The sequence below is a fragment of the Theropithecus gelada genome, chromosome 4 (genome assembly GCF_003255815.1).
Source record: "Theropithecus gelada isolate Dixy chromosome 4, Tgel_1.0, whole genome shotgun sequence".
NCBI classification, from domain to species: domain Eukaryota; kingdom Metazoa; phylum Chordata; class Mammalia; order Primates; family Cercopithecidae; genus Theropithecus; species Theropithecus gelada.
Genome location: NC_037671.1, coordinates 45,474,189 through 45,497,464, shown reverse-complemented (window position 1 = coordinate 45,497,464; position 23,276 = coordinate 45,474,189). Strand labels below are relative to the sequence as shown.

Sequence of the window (23,276 nt, the reverse complement as noted above, 5' to 3'; positions counted from 1 at the left end):
CCAAACTTGAGCACACATGAAGTATCACCCAGAGCACTTGTTAAATACACACCTGCCTGGCTCCCACCCCTAGAGTCTGGGTTGGGAGCTGTGGAGTGGGGCCCTGAATTCTGCATGTTTTTCTTTTTTTTCAAGGCTCCAGCAATGTCCTAGACATTTTTTTGGAGACAGTCTTGCTGTCATCCAGACTCCAGTACAGTACTGTGATCATAGCTTACTGGAATCTCCAACTCCCGAGCTCATCCTCCAGCCTCAGCCTCCCACATAGTTGGGACTATAGGTGTGTACCATCATACCTAGCTAAGTTTTTAAATTTCTGTAGACACAAGGTCTCACTATCTTGTCCAGCCTGGTCTCAAACTTCTGGGCTCAAGAGATCTTCCCATCTCAGCCTCCCAAAGTCTGGGATTATAGGTGTGAACCACTGCACCTGGCCTGCATTTTAAAAAGTATCCCTAACGAGGCCAGGCGCAGCAGCTCACGCCTGTAATCCCAGCACTTTGGGAGGCCAAGGCAGGTGGATCACTTGAGGTCAGGAGTTTGAGACCAGCCTGGCCAACATGGCAAAACACTGCCTCTACTAAAAATACAAAAATTAGCCGGGTGTGGTGGCACACACCTTTAAACCCAGCTACTTGGGAGGCTGAGGCATGAGAATCGCTTGAACCTGGGAGGCAGAGGTTGCAGTGAGCCAAGATCACGCCACTACATTCCAGCCTGGAGGACAGAGCGAGCGAGACTCCCTCTCAAATAAGAAAAGAAAAAAAAAGAAAAAGTATCCCTAATGAAAGCAGGTGATTCTCAGACCTCAACTGGAGGAAGGCTTGACTGTGCATCTTGCCTTTGCACCTGCACTGTGAGTGTCCTGAGCACCTGTTACACGTGTGCTGTGATTCCCACCCAAATCACTGCCTGAGCGTGGGCGCATGTCTTCTAAGATTTCAGTATCCTAATGGGAACACTAGCATCATAACTTCACATTTACAAAGCCACTTTCATATTCAAATCTTTTTGCAAAGTTACCCACTCAGAAAGATAATAGTAATATAAAGGTAAGTGGAAGAAGCAGATTGTAAAATAGTTTGTACGTATGTCTGTCTCTGTATGCATATTGTAATTTTTATTGTGTATCCTTTTAAACTACCACAAAAGGTTTGGAACAAGGCGTGGCATAAATAAATAAGTAAACAAATCCCTATGCCTGTAGCAAGGATATAAGGGTTTTTTTTGTTTGTTTTGTTTTGAGATGGAATCTCACTCTGTCACCCAGGCTGGAGTGCAGTGGTGCGATCTCGGCTCACTGCAACCTCTGCCTTCTGGGTCCAAGTGATTCTCCCCCCTCAGCCTCCTGAGTAGCTGGGATTACAGGCACGCACCACCACGCCCGGCTAATTTTTGTAATTTTAGTAGAGATGGGGTTTCACCATGTTGGTCAGGCTGGTCTCAAACTCCCGACCTTGTGATCCACCCACCTCGGCCTCCCAAAGTGCTGGGATTACAAGCATGAGCCACCACGCCCAGCCAGATATAAATGGTTTATCATGTGTACTTTCATTCATATTTCTTGCTTTTCTCCCCCTTTTTTTCATAAGTAATATGTTTAATAAAGAAATTTGGAAAGCATAACAAACTAAAACAAATTTAAAATCACCTATAATTTTGTCCAACATTACCTCCCAAAAAAGAAAAAGAAAAAGAAAAATCATTTTCATCTACTTCATTTGGCCTTTTCAACCACCTTGTGGGGTAGGTAGATTACTGGCTCCATTTTATGGATGAGGAGCTGAACTCCAGTAAGGTGGGTGATTTGCTACCATCGTCACTCTGTGCGTTGGGAGCATAGTGGGACCCAGGTCTCTAGACTCTTAGTCCATTGCTCTTTCCTCTGCACCCAGAGGACCGTTTTTCTGTGAGGACTGTCACTATTTCCTCCGGAGCACCCACCCTAACCCTTGTGCCTGGCTCTCTACTGTCTACTCCGACTCCCAATAGTGAACTGATTTCCAAGCCTGCAGGGCCCAGAACTGAGAGGGCCTCAGGTGAGCACCAGGGAAGCCTCTGTCCATCACACCCAGACCTGCGTTCCCCTCCACCTCTCCTTGACCTTCAGAGCAAAGGTGCTCACTGGCCACAGTGATGTTGACGTCCTGTCTCCGCTGACCAGCCAGGTTGGCCGCGTGGCAGGTGTAGACACCAGCATCACTTTCAGCAATACTGGCCAACACCAGTTCGTGGCCCTTCTGGTAGACCCTGCCATGGGTGGGCAGTCGGACTCCTGCGTGCTCCCACCACACACTGGGCTCTGGCAGACCCTTGGGGGGAAGGCAGGTAACACGCTCCTCGCTGCCCGCTGTAAACACCCGTGGCTCAAATAGAGGCATGTCTTCAATCTCTGCAAGGATATAAGTGGGAGGAATGGCCCGATTACTGTGGGTCTCAGGGTACATGATGTTCTCCCACAGCAAGCCTAGGCCCTTTTCCAGCCAAACCCTCCCCTGAAGCCCTCTACATCTCCTCCTCCTACCCCCAGCATCCGCTTCTTCCCCTGCCCTCCAAGCTGCTGAGTAAAAACAGGAGCCTAAATCTCTATGTGCCAAAAATGTTAAAGGCAGTCCCCACGTCAGCACCCCAGACCCAGAGACTCACCTGCTAGATGAAGTGTGGCCTCCAGGATGACAGGTGGGCCCCTCTGCCCCTGGCCGATGCAGCGGTAGACCCCTGCATTGCGTGGCCGGACCTGGGTCAGCAGCAGAGACCCGTTGGCAAATACTGTGGCTCTGCGAAGGTGTGGGGGGCTGCAGAGGGGAGAGTGCAATTTGGAGAAAGTGGCCAATAGGCCTACTTCTGGAAAGGAATGCAAGGGAACCCCTTTCCTGCAAAAGTCGGAAATGTAGCAAGGAATCGACCAGGAACAGCGCAGAGAGAAGGAAGCTGATACTCCACACTGGTGTGTGTGCCTGCATACACTTGCTCAGGTGTGTGTGCAGGTGTGTGTTCCAACTACAAGAGATCAGCTCGGGAAGCGATGAGGCAAATGACAATGCAGGTGAGAGACAGAGTGATATGGTTTGGCTGTGTCCCCACTCAAATCTCATCTTAAATTGTAGCTCCCATAATTCCCACGTGTTGTGGGAGGGACCCAGTGGGAGGTAATTGAATCATGGGGGTAAGTCTTTCCCATGCTGTTCTCATGATAGTGAATAAGTCTCACGAGATCTGATGGTTTTAAAAAGAGGCGTTCCCCTGCACAAGCTCTCTCTCCTTTGCCTGCTGCCATCCATGTCAGACATGACTTGGTCTTCCTTGCCTTCTGCCAAGATTGTGAGGCTTGCCCAGCCATGTGGAACTGCAAGTCCAATTAAACCTCTTTCTTTTGTAAATTGCCCAGTCTTGGGTATGTCTTTATCAGCAGCATTAAAATGGTCTAATACACAGAGTAGCCACCATGTGCAACTGTCAAGACAGGGGAGCCACCATCCCACAGGGCCACGCTGATAGGGCACCCAGCTCCAGAGTCAGATACCCCTCAGCCATACCAGGCAGGCTACTGATGATGTCCTCAGGGCTGAAGCCAAGTGGCATCCAAGTCCCTAGCCTAGGAAGTCACACCCCCAAGGACCATGGTCATGCCCAATACTACAAAGGTGTTCTATGCTCTCCTAGGGTCCACGCAAGAACAGAAGTCCCTGCAGTGGGGCTGGAACCTTCTAGAGGTGTTTGCTTCCTCCAAAAAGTGTGTGTGTGTGTGTGTGTGTGTGTGTGTGTGTGTGATGTCTTTGCCACACTGGATCATGCTATCTAGATTGTGACCACCTGATTACCAAGTCTCCTGTGTCTCTCTCATCCCTGGGGTCTCTACCCTTCCATCCCAGATGACCCATGTGGGCAGTGGGGAGAGAAAAGTAGAACCACCACTAGCTCAGAGGGCCTTTGTGCAAACTGGAAAACAGCTCCTCCTAGAGACTCTTCCCTGTGTTAGACTCATCTTATAAAAGCAAAACATTCAACTGTGTCTGTTGGAAATTTGAAATAATACATGTACAAATCTGTGATGTCTGTGATACGAACCGCACCCCCTTCTAGAGAACGCATGTGTGTGGTACATGATACAGAACGCTCCCAGCCAGATGCCTTACCGACTGCGGTTAGTGATGGGAGTCTCATCCTCAAAGAGCCACTGCAGGCTTGGGGGTGGCTGGGCTGAGAACTGGCAATGGAACATGGCTTCCTCATTCCTCGCTACTATCACGTCCTGGGGTGCCAGCACCACCCTGGCAAAGCTTTCATCTGGAGAGGGAAAGATGGGGGAGCAGGCAGGCTGGGTGGTGAGGCCCTCCTGTACCCACCTCATCCCTTCCGCCCCCACCCCAGGCTCACCAGCAATGCTCAGGGTGAAGTTCTGGCTGCTGCAGGCCTGGCCAAAAGCATTGTGGGCGCAGCAGGAATAGAGCCCACTATGCTCAGGACCAGCTGGCCGGAGCGTCAGGTTCCGCTCCTTGCTGCTGACTGTGTTGTTGCTCTGACCATCAGAAAGGGGGGTCCCATCTCGGAACCATTGGTAGGTGGGCCTGCAGGGCAGACACAGTCAGCAGTTGGGGGGAGGGGTACTCAGTGGCCAGTGGAGAGGATACAGAATGAGAGAGTCAGGGCTAGACCTTTCACTTTATACACGGAGAAATGGGGACTGGGGAGGGGAAGGGACTTGCATAAGGGCACACAGTAATTCTGATTCAGGGACAGAATCAAGTTGAGATTAGATCTCTCAGCTCTACACACAATGTGGCCCACTCTTCAGGTCACCAGGGGCCTGTATAGGGCAACATCTCGGGGGAGGCGGGGTGAAGAACACTGTGGTGATGGAAGGAGTGGTCACAGAATGGAGCGAGGTAACATCTGCATAGAGTCCAGGATGTGGGGAGACATCCCTGTCTGGAATAACCCTCTCCCATCCCCACTTCCTTGACTCCTTACCGAGGGTGCCCATCAATGTGACAACGAAGTGTGACCTGGGTCTGTGGCTGGATCTCAGCTTCTGAGGCTGGATGCTTCAGGACCACAGGACCTGCCTCAATCCCTGTAGCAGAGGCCATGGCTGCAGTGAGGGGCAGAGCAGGGCAAGGGCGGGAAGGCAGAGGGCAAGGAGGACAAGCAGGAAGCTGTGGAACCTCGAGGCTCTGTGCCAACAGACACAAGGAAGCCCTGGAGGCTGAGGCTGGGGCTACAGGTACCAGATACTAAGCGCCTGCCTGGTCCCTGGCAGGTCAAGTCTGACACTTGGCCAAGGGCTCAGCCACCCTTTCCATTTGCACAAGCATGCAGCAGATAAATGGGCCCCAGACTTGAAGGAAAAAATTTTTGGAAAAATGTAACTTTTAATTTCCTCTTATCCACATGAGCAAAAAGGGCTGATGATAAATGCATTCTGCCTGCCCCATTTAACTGGAAATGGGAGAACTTGAGGCAAGGGAGGGGTCCCCCAGGCTTCAGTCATTGAGGGTCTGACAAGGGGACTGGGCACAGCCCCCCTGGCTCTCACATTTGATGTTGAAGGAGGCATTGGCACTGCGGGCTTCTTCTCCAGTGACATCATCCCGAGCCACACACTGGAAGGTGCCAGAGTCCTGCAGCCGGTCCACAGCTGCAAAGCTCAGGCTACTGCCCTGGGTGAAACGCCGTTCTGTGTCCTGGACAGGTGCCCCATCGAGCAGCCAGTACACATGTACCAGGCCCGGAGCCTCAACCTCACAGCGAAGCAGCGCCCGGCGCCCCTGCAGTGCATCCTGGGAGGACGGCTGCTTGATGAAGACGATGGCTGCCTGGGTACCTGTAAATGCAGACAGAGGAGAGGCAGGGTCAGGGGGAGCTAGCCTCTGTCCTAACACAGGCCACCCTGTGCATCCAATAAGGATGGAGGAGGCATCCAATAAGTGCAGGTGTGAAGGATCATGATGCCACAATTGCAAGAGTCCCTTGAAAAACTTTTCTTTTTCTTTTTGAAATTTCTTTCTCTTTTTTCGCTCTTGTCACCCAGGCTGGAATGTGGTGGGGCAATCTCAGCTCACTGCAACCTCCACCTCCTGGGTTCAAGTGATTCTTCTGCCTCAGTCTCCCGGGTAGCTGGGATTACAGGCATGAGCCACCATACCCAGCTAATTTTTGTATTTTTAGTAAAGACAGGGTTTCGCCATGTTGGCCAGGCTGGTCTCGAACCCCTGACCTGAGGTGATCTGCCCGCCTCAGCTTCCCAAAGTGCTAGGATTACCGGCGTGAGCCACAGTAGCCTCTCCTCAAAAGGTCTCAAGACTAGAGAGGCACACAGAACACAGTTACAGTCACATAAATGCCAAATGAATGGGGTGGGCAGGCAGTAGTGACTCTGGAGCACGAAGGAAGAAGGGATCCCCGAGGGCTGGCTGCACAGGGAGGCTTCCCAGCAAAAGAGAGCCTGGGCCTGCAGGGTCAGAACACAGGAGGTTTTGATGCCAGGCTGAGGAGCCAGGGACATTGCAGGTCACTTTCCCCTAATCCAGAATCAGGAGGTTTAGTAAAGTTAAATCATGACCCAAACAGCACCCTGGAAAGATGGCTTCATTCACGCCCCTCGACAGTGCCAGCATCAGAGGTGGCCACAGACGGGATGCTTTGAATCTCACCCACAAATGCTCTGCAGCCCAACGTTCCCCAGATGCTTCTTTGAAAAAACCCACCCCATCGCTGGAGAAGCCAGTATTCTCTAGAAACCTAGGCTGCTGCCAAAGACAAGCCATCCTGTGTCCTGTTCTTTTTTTTTTTTGAGACCAAGTCTCTGTCAGCCAGGTTGGAGTGCAGTGGCGAGATCTTGGCTCACTGCAAGCTCCACCTCCCGGGTTCACGCCATTCTCCTGCCTCAGCCTCCCGAGTAGCGGGGACTGCAGGCACCCGCCACTACGGCTAATTTTTTGTATTTTCAGTAGAGACAGGGTTTCACCGCGTTAGCCAGGATAGTCTCAATCTCCTGACCTCGTGATCCGCCCGCCTCAGCCTCCCAAAGGGCTGGGATTACAGGTGTGAGCCACCGCACCCGGCCCCATGTCTTGTTCTTTATCCCTAAGAATCCATCTGTGGGCAAGGTCAGCTTCTCTGTGGTTCCAGAGTTCCACTTGAAGCCATTCCCCTTCCTGTACCATTATAGTTCAGCTCTGGCCACAGGGTCCCTGCAACCAAAGGTGGAACCGCAGTCAGTGGGAACAAAGGAAAGAGGAAGAAGCCTACACTGCATGGCAAATGGGTTTAGGGAGGCGGAGGGCAGAGCCAGGCAGGTGGGTGGCATGGTTACAGCGGCGGCAGGAGCAACACACTGGGCTTTGTTCTTAGCCCGCGTGGGCGCCTTGCAGAGGCCTGGAGCCACTGGGCCTTGAACACAGAAGAGGACTCCCCGATCCCCCACCCCAGAAGAAGAAACGGGCCACCTGGAACTGCTACACGAAGCAGCAGGCTCTGCCTTGAGCCAAACTGGCTGGGCAAGTGCAGAAAGGTACTAACGGGGTCTTTTCCATCCCTTCCCAAACCACTGGAAACTAATCCAAGTCCCCGGAGATGGGGTTCTGTTCTTTATGGCATGAGAATCAGTCTCCTCATAAAGTCAGGGTCAAGACAATTCCAGGATCCCCCATCCTGGGTCCAGATGAGGGGCTGCCCCTGGTGTTGGTCCATCTCCCAACGAGCTCATAGGTGCCAGCCCGCATCTCCTGACACAAAACCCAGTCACGGAGCTGGAAGCAGCTCAGAGCAGCCAACTCTGTGCTCTTCCCAGCTCCACCCAGAGACTCAGAAACAACCCTCAAAGCATCTGATCCTACAATGAGGAGTCACATTCCCCACTGCCAGGTAGTGAAGTGGACACACCTCTTACAGACAATGCCAGGCACACAAAGGCACCCAGCAAGCACTGCCTGAACTGAAGTGACCTCGAAGGAAGCGTGGGGCAAGAACTGATACACAGAGTACTTCTGGAGCACCTCTCACGACGCAGATGAGCGGAATCAGACTGAGTCCCCAGTGGGCTTCTGCAAATGTGACTCACCAAAATCCTAGGACCTTTTTTTTTTTTTTTTTTGAGACGGAGTCTTACTTACTCTGCCACCCAGGCTGGAGTGCAGTGGCGCAATCTTGGCTCACTGCAACCTCCACCTCCTGGATTTAGCGATTCTCATGCCTTAGCCTCCCGAGTAGCTGGGATTACAGGTACGCACCACCACGCCTGGCTAATTTTTGTATTTTTTGTGGAGACAGGGTTTCACCATGTTGGCCAGGCTAGTCTTGAACTCCTGACCTCAAGTGATCCACCCACCTTGGCCTCCTAAAGTGCTGGGATTACAGACATGAGTCACGGCGCCCTGCCCAAAATCCTAGGACCTTTGACCCAGAACTCCAGGAGCCTTGTCAAAGACCAAAGAGAGATCATCTGCCCTCGAAGTGTGGGCAAGCCCCCACCTTCCCCGCTCATTTTCTGCAGACATGGTGGGGAGCCAGGAGTCTCACCCACATGCAGGAGCAGTTAAGGGGGCTGGAATCAGACAGGCGGAGCTCAGATCTTGACCTGTTACATTCAGTGTGTCTGACCTTGAACAAGTAACATAGACTGTGTCTCAGCTTCCTCTGCCTCTCTCACAAGGCTGTCATGAGTTGTAAACCTAGAAACACATGAAGTGCCTTGCAAAGGGTTCACCTTCAGTAAACGGCAGCTACTGTTAATATTCTTATGATCACCCTTCCTGCTCAAGGACTCAACTTCTAAGACTAGAAAGCTCTCCATTTGCCAAGTGCCAGGACCACTCCCAGACCCTGGAGGGGGAGGAGCCGCCACAGCAGAGAAGTCTAAAGGGAATAAGCAGGTGGTGGGTGGGATAGAGGGGAAGGGGACCTGGGTTTGCAGGAACCACAGACCACCTGCCACAGAAACCCAAGCTGGGAGGAGAGACAGCGTGACTCAGAGACCCCAGCTCAGCCTTGGCCACCCCCAGCTCAGCCTCTAGCACCCACTCCTGGGGCTGGGACTGGGCTGCTCCATAGCTGTGGTGAGAGATGCTGCATTCCCAGACTGCCACTCAGAGCCCCCTGCGCCCCAACGACTGGGCCTGGGAAACATCAAAGCCGGCCCCAAGGGGGCCTCTGTCCTGACGTCAGCTCACAGCAGGTCCTGGTTAGTGCTTGGCTGGGTTAGACTTTAGATGTTTCTTTTTTCTTTTTTTTTGGGGGGGGTGGAGAAGGACAGAGTTTTCATTCTTGTTGCCCAGGCTGGAGTACAATGGCATGATCTCAGCTCATGGCAACCTCTGCTTCCCGGGTTCAAGCGATTCTCCTGCCTCAGCCTCCCAACTAGCTGGGATTACAGGCATGCGCCACCACGCCCAGCTAATTTTGTATTTTTAGTAGAGACTGGGTTTCTCCATGTTGGTCAGGCTGGTCTCCAACTCCCAACCTCAGGTGATCCACCCACCTCGGCCTCCCAAAGTGCTAGGATTACAGGTGTGAGCCACCCCGCCCGGTAGATGTTTCAAAAGGCAGAAAATGCAGCTCCCAGGCCTGCTCGAAGCCCCTGGCCCCTGCTATAAGCACCTCAACCATGAGGCTCCTTATTCAGGTTAGCCCAGTGCTGTGGCACCCATGTTTGCTCAGAAGACAGTCTGTGGTTTCCCCAGCCTGGCCATCTGCCCAGCCTGCAGGAGGGGACATTGGTCTGCTGTTTGTTGTTGGGCTATTTTTGAGATAGGGTCTCACTCTGTTGCCCAGGCTGGTGCACAGTGGTGCAATCACGGCTGACTGCAGCCTTGACCTACAGGGCTCAAGCGATCCTCCCACCTCAGCCTCCCAGGTAGCTGGGACCTCAGGTGTGCACCACCATGCCTGGCTAGTTTTTTATAGACACAGGGTTTTGCCATGCTGCCCAGGCTGGTCTTGAACTCCTTAGCTCAAGCGATCCTCCCACCTCGGCCTCCAAAGTGCTGGGCTTACAGGCATGAGCCACACTGTGCCCGGCTTTGGTCCGCTGTTTTGTTTTGGGTAAGCAGACAAAGGAGCCCTGGCAGAAAGGTCAGACTCCAAGAAAGGAGCTGGGACGTAAGGGACCCTACTTTTGCTTTGTCAGAAGCTTTGCTGATAACAAAAAATGGAGGACAGCAATGACAGAGAAGGCAGGCGTTTCGGGATGGAGGTGGTACCTGCCTCAAGGTGATGTAGTCACCAGCACATTCCTGTCCCCTTCCCCTGACCTGAGTATGCCCCCAAAACTGTGGTCTGGGAAAGGTCCTGGGCTTCCCAAGGTTGCCTCCTCTTTCGTCATCAGGCCATGCTACGCAACCCCCTCCACTGCACACAAGCCCCCATGGAGATGCAGGCCACATGACCCTGGAGGCAGCCATGTGCCTCCATGTGCAACTTTGCTGCTGACTAGTGACACTACCTTACTGTGGCCTCTGCATGCTTCTTCTTTGCCATGAAATGAGGACAGTGGCCCCACCATCCCGCCTAAGTGAGGGCTAACGGGTTCACATTCGCAAAGCCCACACATGGCACAAAACACAGAGGGTGCTGCTTCCCTGGTAGGATCCTGCCGCACCGGGCTCAGCAGGCAAGAAGCCCTCAGCAACGACAGGCAGCCAGGGCCATCTGCCGACACCAGGCGCCGACCCCAACAAAGCCGGAGCTGCAAACACCCAATAAGGACATCTTCCAAGCCATTTCCTTGGCTCCCTAACAGCCATCTATATGCAGACACTCACTTTGCCTGCGTCTCCTGCGCCTGCCCTCCACCCCCACCCCCGCCAGCATCTGGTCTGGTGCCCACCCTCCGTGCTGCTCTCTGGGCTCGGGCCCAGCCGGCCCATGTGTGTCTATGTGTGCGTGTATACACATACATATGTGTAAACACAATTGTTACACAGAGCAGAGAGCAGCAGGAAGTTTTTCCTAAGCACTCCCACTCTAAGTAATTTTGGCTGCTTCAATCCAAGGATCCATCTGGGCCACTCAACTCCCCATCTCTCAGGAGCTAGAACTCCTGGTTTAGGAAAAACACCCCCAGGACCTATATAGGCCCCAGAATCTGCCACACATCACTGTTCGATTCTGTCAATCAACTTCTCTCTCTCATTAAAGAAAATGCCATCTGGCCGGGCGCGGTGACTCACGCCTGCAATCCCAGCACTTTGGGAGGCCAAGGAGGGCGGGTCACGAGATCAGGAGTTTCAGCTTGGCCAACATGGTGAAAGAAAATGCCATCCTTTGGCCGGGCGCGGTGGCTCAAGCCTGTAATCCCAGCACTTTGGGAGGCCGAGACGGGCGGATCACGAGGTCAGGAGATCGAGACCATCCTGGCTAACACGGTGAAACCCCGTCTCTACTAAAAAGTACAAAAAACTAGCCGGGCGAGGTGGCGGCGCCTGTAGTCCCAGCTACTTGGGAGGCTGAGGCAGGAGAATGGCGTGAACCCGGGAGGCGGAGCTTGCAGTGAGCTGAGATCCGGCCACTGCACTCCAGCCCGGGCGACAGAGCGAGACTCCGTCTCAAAAAAAAAAAAAAAAAAAAAAAAAAAAAAAAAAGAAAATGCCATCCTTCAGATGTCTCAGGACAAGGGTGAGATAGAAAGACTGGTTGAGTGAGGAGCTTGATGCTACCAGCCCAGAAGTCCTCCAGGAGTGTGCTCCACAGAGGCATGGGGATTTTGCATGGTGGAGCATGACTCTGAGTAACTGCAGGATCTCCCACACCCAAAGTCAACCAGCCATACACATGCGTCTGACTCTTCCACACCAGCACCACACTAAAGACTCAGTCCTTTGGCCGGGTGCGGTGGCTCACGCCTATAATCCCAACATTTTGGGAGGCCAAGGCAGGTGGATCACCCAAGGTCAGGAGTTCGAGACCAGCCTGGCCAACATGGTGAAACCTCATCTCTACTAAAAATTAGCTGGGCATGGTGGCGCATGCCTGTAATCCCAGCTACTTGGGAGGCTGAGGCAGGAGAATCGCTTGAACCAGGGAGACAGAGGTTGCAGTGAGCTGAGATCACGCCACTGCACTCCAGCCTGGGTGACAGAGCAAGATCCATCTCAAAAAAAAGAAAGACTCAGTCCCTGGCTCCACAGCCCAGGTCCCTGTAGGGGATATCCTGACTGCCAGATGGCTCCTAGAGTCCAGACCAAGGTGGGTGGCTCCTGTAGGGCATACATAGACCCCCAAGGGAGACGTTTGCCAGCTTCCCAGTGTAGGGAGACAGCGCCAGGCCATGGGCCAGAAGAAGCAGCCCTCAACCTGAGAAGCATAAGTGTTCCAGGGGAAGAGCAGCCCCGGGTCTCCCTGACCCACAGAGGACAAACTTCCTCTCACATCCCCACCACTTGGAAACTCTGAAGGCCAAGCCAGAGGGCCCAGGGTGCCTCCCCAACCCCAGAATAGCCTACCTAGTGCACCTCATACTTTGAAGATCTGACTGATACTCTTGACTGCTCTTGAGCCACCCCAAAGGTGTGTGGCCCAGAGACATTTTTTTCTTTTTGAAACAGGGTCTCACTCTGTCACCCCACACTGAAATGCAGTGGTGCAATCACGGCTCACTGCAGCCTCAACTTCCCAGGCCCAAGCAATTCTCCCGCCTCAGCTCCTTTGCAGCTGGGGCCACAGGCATGTGCCATCACGCCCAGCTAATTTTCAAATTTCTTTTGCAGAATTGGGGTCCCTCTAGGTTGCCCAGGATGGTACTGAACTCCTGGGCTGAAGCGATCCTCCTGCCTCAGCCTCCCAAAGTGCTGGGATTACAGGTATGAGCCGCCACCACCATGCCTGGCCACATTTGTAATGTTTTGAAGAACAGTCTCAATCACTGCAGGAATAAGTCACTTGAATGAACAGTAAGTCCAGTCATCTCCCTTTCACTCACATTGGCAGAAACACAAAATGTTGCAGGGGTATTTGTGACTCTGAGGATTTAGAATGTCTCCCCCGACTACTACCAGTACACTGTATGCAGTTGCAGTGCAAGCAACCCAGACTGTCTGATGGTGGGCCCAGAGCATAAGGGTTCAGAGGTCACTGAAGATGGACAAGCTGACTCCAAGACCCAGTGAGCTGCAGAGCACAAAATTCTGCTCCACTTCTGTCTTCCCAGGGTCTATAAAAGGCCCCAGGTTCACCAACAGCAGCCCTCCAAAATCCATCCCAGCCCTTGCCCTAAGCAGGGCAAGAGGGAACAGAGCCAGGGACCCTGCTGAGTTTTCCTATCCTGGGACTTAATATCAGTATCTGGAGAGGTTCCCACATCCAGATTAGAGAAACAGAACAGGATCACCAAGGACTGGGGCAGAGACAATTTAGCAGGCCGGCTCTTAGATCTCGGGTGAAAACCGAAACTCAGACTTGCCTGTCCCACTCCCAGGAGGCCCTGGAGGGGGCAGATTAACCTCTGACGGCAGCAGTAAGGCCTTGGGTCCGGCATCATGTGGTATCCAAGCATGGAGAGACAAAAATGCCAGCCAGCTGAGTCAGGCACAGCGCCTGTAATCCCAGCAACTTGGGAGGATGGGGCAAGAGGATCCCTTGAGGCCAGGAGTTCGGCCTGAGCAACGTAGTCAAAAAAAAAAAAAAAAAAAAAAAAAAAGCCAGAAACGTGGCACATGGCGTAAGGTGCTCCCCAGCCAGGGGTCACCATCAGCCCCTGGCCCCCGCCTGTTTTCTTCTGGGGATGGAAGGGTTGTACCCAGTACATGCCTCTTGCCCTTAGTGACCCTTAAATGGCCGTGGAGTCTCTTAGGAAGTAGCAATGAATGAAAAACGCAGCTGGAGTGAGGTGGAGTGATGAGATGAAAGGAACATAAGTTAGGGAAACCTGGGTTCTGGTTTGATACAGTCACTAATCAGGGTGACCCTGGCCAATCGCCACTTCCTCCCAGGCAATCCTATCTGTAAAATTACAGAAATGAGAGCATGCAACGGAACAGTCACCAAGACCTAACACTGGACTGGCTGCAATGAATCACAGAGGTAGTTACAGAAACGGGGGCCCATTCCCCAGAATCTCCCCCACCCACCATCCGCACAGCCAAGCCCCACAGCCCACTTAGTAAACGCAGCACCAGGCCTGGGAGGGATTAAGAGTGACCTAACAAACAGCAGGTGTGTGGGATCTGAGGCACCTGGGGGCTGCAAACAGGGATTCAGCATCATTCTGATGAGCTGCTCTGTTCCTTGGCTCAGCCCTGCGCAGCCTCCCCAGGAGACCTGCCTTTGCCATCTCCTTCCTTGGCCACACACTTGCACTGAAATCTCATTGCCTGGGATACCCTGACACTCTTGTCTCTGCTGTGACTGAGAGCTTTATCCCCCAGGCTAGTAAGCTGGAGGGAAGGGTAGACATTTGTGCCCAGTGTGAGACATCTGTGACCCTCTGGTGCCTGGGACATGCAGTAAATACCCTGAGAGCATGTGTGGGGGAATGAAGTCACTCAAATGTTCATCTGACCTGAAATATTGTCCTACATCTACATTTATCCATCTTGGCCAACTTAATTTTACTCTCTGAGTCTCAGTTTTTTCACTTGGAAAATGGTAGCCTTGAAACCAATTTTAGTAACACTTTATCAGCCTACAGTCCCTCCCTATGATATTTAAATGAAATTCACATTAAGTACAGACGCACAAAAGTCTGCCTATTTTTCAAGAAAGTTAAAAACCCCAGAAATTCTAAGGAACTGTGGAACCCAGGATTCAAAAGCCCTCGGACTAAGGAGACCCCTTCCAAAGGTGAATGCAGGGAGGAGGACCTGGAACAGAATTGCCAAGGGGAACCACAAGTTCTCAGCACCTTCCATGCCTGGGAACGGATCTGGCCCCAAATCCATTCTTGGCCCCAAGAGGAGAGAGACAGACAGCAGCCAGCTGTCTCCTGAAGATGCCAGTGAGGAGCCTGCAGAAATAATATACATCCCAGGAAAGGCAACAGGGCTGCTGGAACAGGAGACTGGGAAAAATGCCATGAGCTCAGCCTCAGGAAGACCTCTGTGGTGCTCAGCCAGTGCTCCCAGTGATGCAAAAGGACAAGGAGTCCAGCCCCTGATCACCCAGGGAAGATGGGAAGAGATTTGCTGTGGGCTCCACAGCCATTCATTGGAGGGGTTCAGACCCAGAGCACTCCTAGGTCTCTGACTCCCAGGGGTTCCAATGTGCAGGATCCCTCAGAGGCAGGGGGTGAACTAGACAGGCCAGGACCACTACCTTGGACTGGTTGTGGCCTTAGTTTAATTATTAATTTTCAAAACAGGCTCAGAAAACTCTGATAAATTCCAATTTACGATCCTTTTTCACCCATCTCTGTCTCCCGCCTGGGAGACCAATAATCCAGGCTGAGAAGCACAGCCTGCAGACCTGGCCAGAGTGGCCATAGCACTTCACCCCAAATTCCTGGTGGTGGGGAGGATGCCCTTTACACCCTGCCTGCACCCAACCCTGCCTCATCCACCCTACCTTTGGGGACAGGTGGCCTCAATCCCATACAGTAAGGAAAATCTTCTCTGGCTTCTAAGAAGTTAAAATAGCCTGGTTGTGGTGGCTCATACCTGTAATCTCAACACTTTGGGAAGCCGAGAGAGAAGGATCGCTTGAGCGATCACAAATTCCTTGAGTGACATAAGGAATTTAAATAGCCTCGTGTCACTAGGACTGTCATATTGGACAGAGCAGGTTTAAGGAATATTTTAACTTCTCTCTCTCTCTCTCTCTCTCTCTATATATATATATATACATTTTTTTTTTTTTTTTTTTTGAGACAGGGTCTTGCTCTGTCACCCTGGCTGCAGTGACGTGATCTTGGCTCACTGCAACCTCCACCTCCCGGGTTCCAGCCATCCTCTCACTTCTGCCTCCCAAGTAGCTGGGACGACAGGTGGGTGCCACCACATTTGGCTTATTTTTTGTAGAGATGGGGTTTCATCATGTTGCCCAGGCTGGTCTCGAACTCCCGACCTCAGGTGATTCACCCACCTCGGCCTCCCAAAGTACTGGGATTACAGGCATGAGCCAATGTGCCCAGCCTAAATTTAATTTAAATGAAATAAAATTGAAAATTCATTTCCTCGGTAACACTAGCCACACGTCCAGTGCTCCCGGGCCATAGGTGGCTGGTGACTGCTGTACTGAATCACAGAGAGAAACAGTTCCATCCTCAAAAAAAAAAAAAAAAAAAAGGTCCATCTGACCACCTGCTTCTGGCTGCCTGGTTCCTCTGACTGCCCACTTCTTGCCAGAGCCTGTGTGCAGACACACTGCCTTTTTCTTCTTCTTTTTTTAATTGATAGGATTCTGACTGAGAGAGGACACATTTCTTCCTTTTCTTTTTTCTTTTTTTTTTTTTTTGACGGAGTTTTGCTCTTGTTGCCCAGGCTGGAGTGCAATGGCATGATCTTGGCTCACTGCAACCTCCGCCTCCCGGGTTCAAGCAACTCTCCTGCCTCAGCCTCCTCAGTAGCTGGGATTACAGGCGCCCACCACCACGCCTGGCTAATTTTTTCTATTTTTAGTAGAGACGGGGTTTCACCATGTTGGCTGGTCTCAAACTCCTGACCTCAGGTGATCTGCCCGCCTTGGGCTCCCAAAGTGCTCTGCCTCCCACCTGGTGAAGAGACTGGGACTGACGTGAACCACCACGCCTGGCCTAGAGGACACATTTCTGATCCAGAGAACCCTCAACACCATCAGCCTCATTTTACAGACAAGGAAACCAGAGTCAAGGATGCCCCAGTAAATGGCAGGCTCAGAAGCCGCCCCTGGATCTGTCTGACTCCCAAGCCTGCCTTCTTTCTGTGATGCCGCACTGGCTGCTTCTCATTTCACTCACTAATTCCCTGTTACCCGCATTCCCTCCAAAACCAATCTATTGTGTTTCACATGAGTCCTTTTGTTTGCATGTGCTCTTGTAAAATGCAACTGGTGTTCCACTGGCAGGTATTTCTTACTCATGTCAACAGTCCTGCAAGATCTCTTACCTGCTCCCTACTCATTGTTCATACTCAGCACTATGTTTTGAGGACCCTTCTCTGTGGCCTTCTCCTACATCCTGCTCTTCTCCCCAATAGATTCACATATTGGGCTTTTCTGGGGGAGACGCAAATGAATGCTCTTTTAAACAGGTTTTGAACAGAGCTGTCCACAGTTGAAGTCTAGGGCAGGTGCAGTGGCTCACGCCTGACAGTAATCCCAGCACTTTGGGAGGCCGAAGTGGGCAGATCACCTCAGTTCAGGAGTTTGAGACCAGCCTGGACAACATGGTGAAACCCCGTCTCTACTAAAAATACAAAAATTAGCCAGGTGTAGTGTCGGGCACCTATAATCCCAGCTACTCAGGAGGCTGAGGCACGAGAATCGCTTGAACCCGGGAGGCGAAGGTTGCAGTGAGCCAAGGTCGCACCACTGCACTCCAGCCTGGGCGATACCACGAGGCTGAGTCTCAAAAAATAAATAAATACATAATTACATACAAATAAAAACATAGTTGAAGTCTACAGTTTCTCCTCTGCATGCCCCAGCACCCAGCCCTGGCCTCTATCACCTACTCACCCTCATCTGTTTCCACTACTCCTCTGGGTATCCTCAGAACCTGGTCACATGCACATGTATCCATATGCACGCACACACACACACACACACACACACACACACACACACACAACCAGCTTTTCCTGGCCTTCTTCCTCCTCCACTCAAGCCCAGAAAGTGACTAGAGGCTGGACCTCGGCTGGTTTCAAAGGGATAAGAGAAAGAATCAGTCTCATACTTTTATATTTAGAAGCGTTCTGCAAACCACTTCCCGGAGCAGACAAGAGTGGGGAATGTGAGGAAATCACTTTGCTATGTTGTGATGTGGAAAGCACGGGCCGCCCAGGGCCTGTGGCAGCGGGCTGCGGGGACATGAGGCAATGTTAGCACATGTGCAGGAGGCGAACATGCCCCTGGGCAGCCTGGCCATCCCTTCTCACGGCTGGCCAGCTGGCCGGGAGCAGAGCCACAGACCCTCTCTCAAAGACCCCTCCTGCTACCCTTCCTTTGGGGAACACAGTGTCTCCACCTGTCTGGGCAACAGCTGTTTCTGGAAACCAACTCTTCTTTCTGGGGAGGGGTCTTACAAGGGGGTTGCTCCACTCAGGCCTATAAGAGTAGACTTTAGGCCCAACCTGGGACACAAAGAGAAGGCTCCAGACTGAGGGAGGGGGCTGGAGGGTGCTTAGAAGAGCCACGAGCTTGGAGGGGCAAGGGAACACTCATAGACCCAGGTCCATGGGAGAGGGGCATGGAGCAGGATTTTGCACAGGGCCGACTGCCCCCTTCATTTTTTTTTTTTTTTTTTTTTGAGATGGAGTATCTCTCTGTCACCCAGGTTGGAGTGCAATGACACAATCTTGGCTCACCGCAACCTCCGCCTCCTGGGCTCAAGCAGTTCTCCCATCTCAGCCTCCCAAGTAGCTGACAACGGCCACGGCGCCCAGCTAATTTTTGTATTTTTAGTACAAACAGGGTTTTTCCATGTTGGCTGAGGCTGGTCTTGAACTTCTGATCTCAAGCAATCTGCCCATCTTGGCCTCCCAAAGTGCTGGGATTATAGGTGGAGCCACCACACCCGGCCCCCACTGCCCCTTTCTGAACGCAGACCTGCTCCTGCCATCAAAAGCTCTCCTCACAGCCATCTCTGTGGCTGGGAAAATGTTGAGATAACAATGCACCAGAGACGAGGGGAAGAGATCTTGCAGGAGCCATCAGCTGCAACCAAGGTTGTTGCTCAAATATTACTCACAGGTAGTGGAGCCAGCCCAGTGTTATTAGGTGAGCCCTGGGGGTGTCGGGGGATGGGGACAGGCCACCTGCTCGGTTACAGTCAAACCATCAGATCTTCCCAGATACTTCCTAGACTCCTTACAAACTCCATTTTACTGCTTAAAATATAAGCTTCCTAATAAGTTTATATTTTAAATATTAATGCATATTTTAATGCATTAATCTTATTTAATTTCTTAACTACATTACTAATGATTGGTCCTTTATTTTTAAGGAAAATAACCAAGAAAGAGTCATACTTTTTAAAAAATCACCTGTTTAGAAAAAGTATTCTGGCTAAAGACATAAAATAAATATTTTAATCTTCTAATTAATAACAGATGAAAAAAATACAGACTGATGAATAAAGGACAGAAGCAACTCCTTGTAAAGTGTTTTTGTTTTGTTTTGTTTTGTTTTGTTTTGTTTTGAGACAAAGTCTAGCTCTTGTTGCCCAGGCTGGAGTGCAATGGCGAGATCTCGGCTCACTGCAACCTCCGCCTCCCAGGTTCAAGTGATTCTCCTGCCTCAGCCTCCTGAGTAGCTGGGATTACAGGTGCGCACCACCACGCTCTGCTAATTTTTTTGTATTTTTAGTAGAGACAAGGTTTCACCATGTTGGTCAGGCTGGTCTCGAACTCCTGACCTCAGGCAATCTGCCTGCCTAGGCCTCCCAAATAAGTTATTTTTAAAAGCACCAAAATCTTGCAACTCATCACCAGATGCCAAAAGCCTAAGGACAACCCGCTTCAAGGGGAAACATAAAGCATAAAGCATACACGGACGGCTGAGAAAAGGGCTCCTAGGGGTGGCTGATGCAATCACTGAACTGAATAGCCAAAAAAATGACAAAAAACCTCAAGTTTATTTCATGCTTACTCCCTTGATCTTTCCGTCAAGGTCCGGAAGGCACTGAGATCTGGCTTCACTCAAGTCAAGAACTGGCTCTGCCCCCATTCTAGGGAGTGCCTCTTACGGACCTCCAAAGTCACACAGACAGAGATAGACAGGAGAGAGACAGAGGGAGAAAGAGAGGGAGACAGGGAGATGAGATAAGGGAACAGAAGAAATTGAGAGACAAAGAAGGGGAGACTGACACAGAGAGAGAGAGAGAGACAGACAGACAATGTGAGACCCAGGCCCTGGCAGACAGATGGAGGTGGTGAGAGATCAACATGCAGAGACACAGACAGAGAGAAACTGAGAGACAGAGATCAAGTAACATAGAATCATAGAGAGACAGAGACAAAGAGACAAGAAATAGCACGCACATGTGACACACGCGCATGCGTGCATGCACGGGGCTCCCCATGCCTGCAGGGCAGGCCTCAGCCCCACATTTACCCCAGCTGCCCTTGGCAGGTCTGTTCTGTTTCCAGTAGCAGGGGCCCTGCCCACCCCCTCCCACCACCCTCCACAGCAGCCGCAGGGACTCCAGACTGAGTCCCCGGCCACAGGCCTCAGGGCTGCCCAGGGTAACACTAGATCCTGAAGGTTACAGCTTGTCTGTTGGTGGAAGGTGGGAGGGAGTGAAAGAGAGGGGTGGAGGCTCTATATATACACCAGATTCAGACCCTTTATAATGGAGAGCCCTCAAATTAGAGGCTCCTGGTAAATAATTCACCAGGAAGAGTACAGTACCTTCCCTGGGCTCATCCATTATTCATCAATAAATGCACCGTACTGTTACACTTCCTGACATCTAAAACGGTCTGAGCCATTAGGCCAGGAATGAGACAACAGCAGAGCAGTTTCCATCCAACTTTTCCAGAACCCCTGACCCAGCAGTCCTCCCGTTTTTGGAGCTTAAGTTGCTGCTCCTTAAGCAAGGGCAAAGCACTCAGCTTCCAGAAAGGGCCAGGCCTCTCTGACTGTGAGATCCCAAAGGCAGGCACATACCCAGCTCCAAGAGGGCCCTTCTGGCCCTCCCTAGGGCCAGAAAGAAACAACTGTGCCCAGAAAAGTCTTAGGTAAAACCTTGTGTTCACCAGACCCCAGAGGGAAAAGGGAAAAGAAAAACACTTTTTTTTTTTTTGAGCTGGAGTACCACTCTGTCACCCAGGCTGGAGTGCAGAGGTGTGATCTTGGCTCACTGCAACCTCCACCTCCTGGGCTCAAGTGATTCTCCTGCCTCACGCTCCCCAGTAGCTGGGACTACAGGCAGGCGCCACCACACCTGGCTAATTTTTATATTTTTAGTAAAGATGGGGTTTCACCATGTTGGTTAGGCTCGAACTCAAACTCCTGGCCTCAAGTGATCCATTCGCCTCAGCCTCCCAAAGTGCTGGGATTACAGGTGTGAGCCACCACACCCGGCACAGGAAAATACCTTGTTTGTATCTGTCTAAGGGCAATACTGTTCTGAAGAGTATCAAAGAGCACTTTGGGAGGCTGAGATGGGAGGAGCTCAGGAATTCAAGACCAGTCTAAGCAGCATAGCAAAACCCTGCCTCTAAAAAAAAAAAAAAAAAAAAAAAAAAAACCAACTAGCTGTGTGCAGTGGCACATGCCCATAGTCCCAGCTACCAGGGAGGCTGAGGCGAGAGGATCACATAGGCCCAGGAATTCAAGATTAGAGTGAGCTATGATTGTGCCACTGACTGAGACCCCATTCTTTAAAAAAAAAAAAAAAAAAAAAAAAAGGCTCAAAGATTTTGACTTTGATGCCAGCCACCAAAGGCAGAAAGACCTGCATCCTAGACTTGGCTCTGAGCAAGTCATCTTGTTGTCTAGGCCTTGGTTTTCCCGATTCTAAAATGGGGCCGGGTGCGGTGGCTCACACCTGTAATCCCAGCACTTTGGGAGGCTGAGGTGGGCAGATAACCTGAGGTCAGGAGTTCGAGACCAGCCTGGCCAACATGGTAAAACCCCGTCTCTACTAAAAATACAAAAATTAGCCAGGTGTGGTGGTAAGGGAACAGAAGAAATTGAGAGAGAGAGAGAGAGAGAGAGAGAGAGACAGAGAGAGAGAGAGAGAGAGAGAGAAGGGGAGAGTGACAAAGAGAGAGAAGCGGAGAGTGACAGAGAGAGAGAGATAGACAATGTGAGACCCAGGCCCTGGCAGACAGATGGAGGAGGTAAGAGATCAACATGCAGAGACACAGACAAAGAGACACTCCCAAGTAGTCCCAGCCACTTAGGAGGCTGAGGCAGGAGAATCACTTGAACCTGGGAGGCGGAGGTTGCAGTGAGCCGAGATCACGCCACTGTACTCCAGCCTGGGTGACAGAGGGAAACTACGTCTCTAAATAAATAAATAAATAAATAAATAAATAAATAAAACTGGCTAGCAGCAACACCTGCTGTCTATCCTGCAGGGCCTCTACAAGGATGAAATGCTTCTGGAAAGTTTACAAAATATATAACTGTAAGGCACTGGCATATAGTGTAGATGCAGGGTGGAGATGAGGTTAAAAGTTCAGAGACTGGAGTCTGACTACCTATATTCACTCCCTCACTTACCAAGAGTATGACCTTGGACAAGCTGTTTATCCCTTCCATGCCTTCATTTTTGTATCTATAAAATGGTGCTAATAGGCCAGGCACAGTGGCTCACGCCTGCAATCCCAGCACTTTGGGAGGCCAAGGTGAGATGACTGCTTGAGCTCAGAAGTTCAAGACCAGGCTGAGCAACACAGTAAGACCTCATCTCTACTGAAAAGTTTAAAAAAAAAAAAAGAATTAGCTGGGCATGGTGGTATGCACCTGTGGTCCCAGCTACTCAGGAGGCTGAGCTGGGAGGATCACTTGAGACCAGCAGATCAGATTGAGGCTGCAGTGGGCGATGATCGTGCCACTGCATCCCAGCCTGTGTGACAGAGCAAGACCCGTCTCAAAAGAAATAAAATGAAAGATGCTAATAACAGTACTGGCCTCATAGGCTTGTTGCAAAAAGAAAATTCACATGGTAACAGAGGTAGCAGGTCTGAAACAGAAAATTAGCTGAGCATGGTGGTGCGCGCCTGTGATCCCAGCTACTCAGGAGACTGAGGCAGGAGAATCACTTGAACCCAGGAGACGGAGGTTGCAGTGAGCCAAAATCAAGCCACTGCACTCCAGCCTGGGCGATACAGCAAGACTCTGTCTCAAAAAAAAAAAAAAAAAAAAAAAAGAAAGAAAGAAAAGAAAATACTCCAATGCACTAGTAATCTAAGAAATGTAAATTAGAACAAGTTCTTCTACCCATCAAATGAAGGCCAAGATTTTAAAAATAACACTCAACGCTGGTGAGCATATGGAGAAAATAGTCCTTCTACTTTGCTGGAGGGAATATAAATTATAATAATTCCCTTCTGGAAAATGGTTTGGTAATATTGTACTAATGTTCTAAAAAATGTTTGTCCTTTCTCCTTGCAGAATTGGCTGATTCCAGTTTTGGGACAGGAAATGCACAAGAGAAGCCTAAAACTCCATCTTATCATACAAGGAAACAAGCAAAGACT

At 51.1% G+C, this 23,276-nt stretch overlaps 1 protein-coding gene across 4 annotated transcripts in view; it reads right to left on the bottom strand.

Annotated features, from left to right (window-relative positions):
- Positions 1–23,276, bottom strand: part of PTK7 (protein tyrosine kinase 7 (inactive)) — an 82,689-nt gene that overhangs the window by 26,519 nt on the left and 32,894 nt on the right. For all 4 annotated transcript variants that reach the window (XM_025382459.1, XM_025382462.1, XM_025382461.1 and 1 more), the window contains exons 2-7: positions 5,537–5,824; positions 4,972–5,074; positions 4,378–4,568; positions 4,137–4,287; positions 2,647–2,795; positions 2,126–2,392 (exon numbers count right to left, since the gene is read on the bottom strand). In XM_025382459.1, the coding sequence (XP_025238244.1) occupies positions 2,126–2,392; positions 2,647–2,795; positions 4,137–4,287; positions 4,378–4,568; positions 4,972–5,074; positions 5,537–5,824 (1,149 nt within the window). The remainder of the gene's footprint in view (positions 1–2,125; positions 2,393–2,646; positions 2,796–4,136; positions 4,288–4,377; positions 4,569–4,971; positions 5,075–5,536; positions 5,825–23,276) is intronic.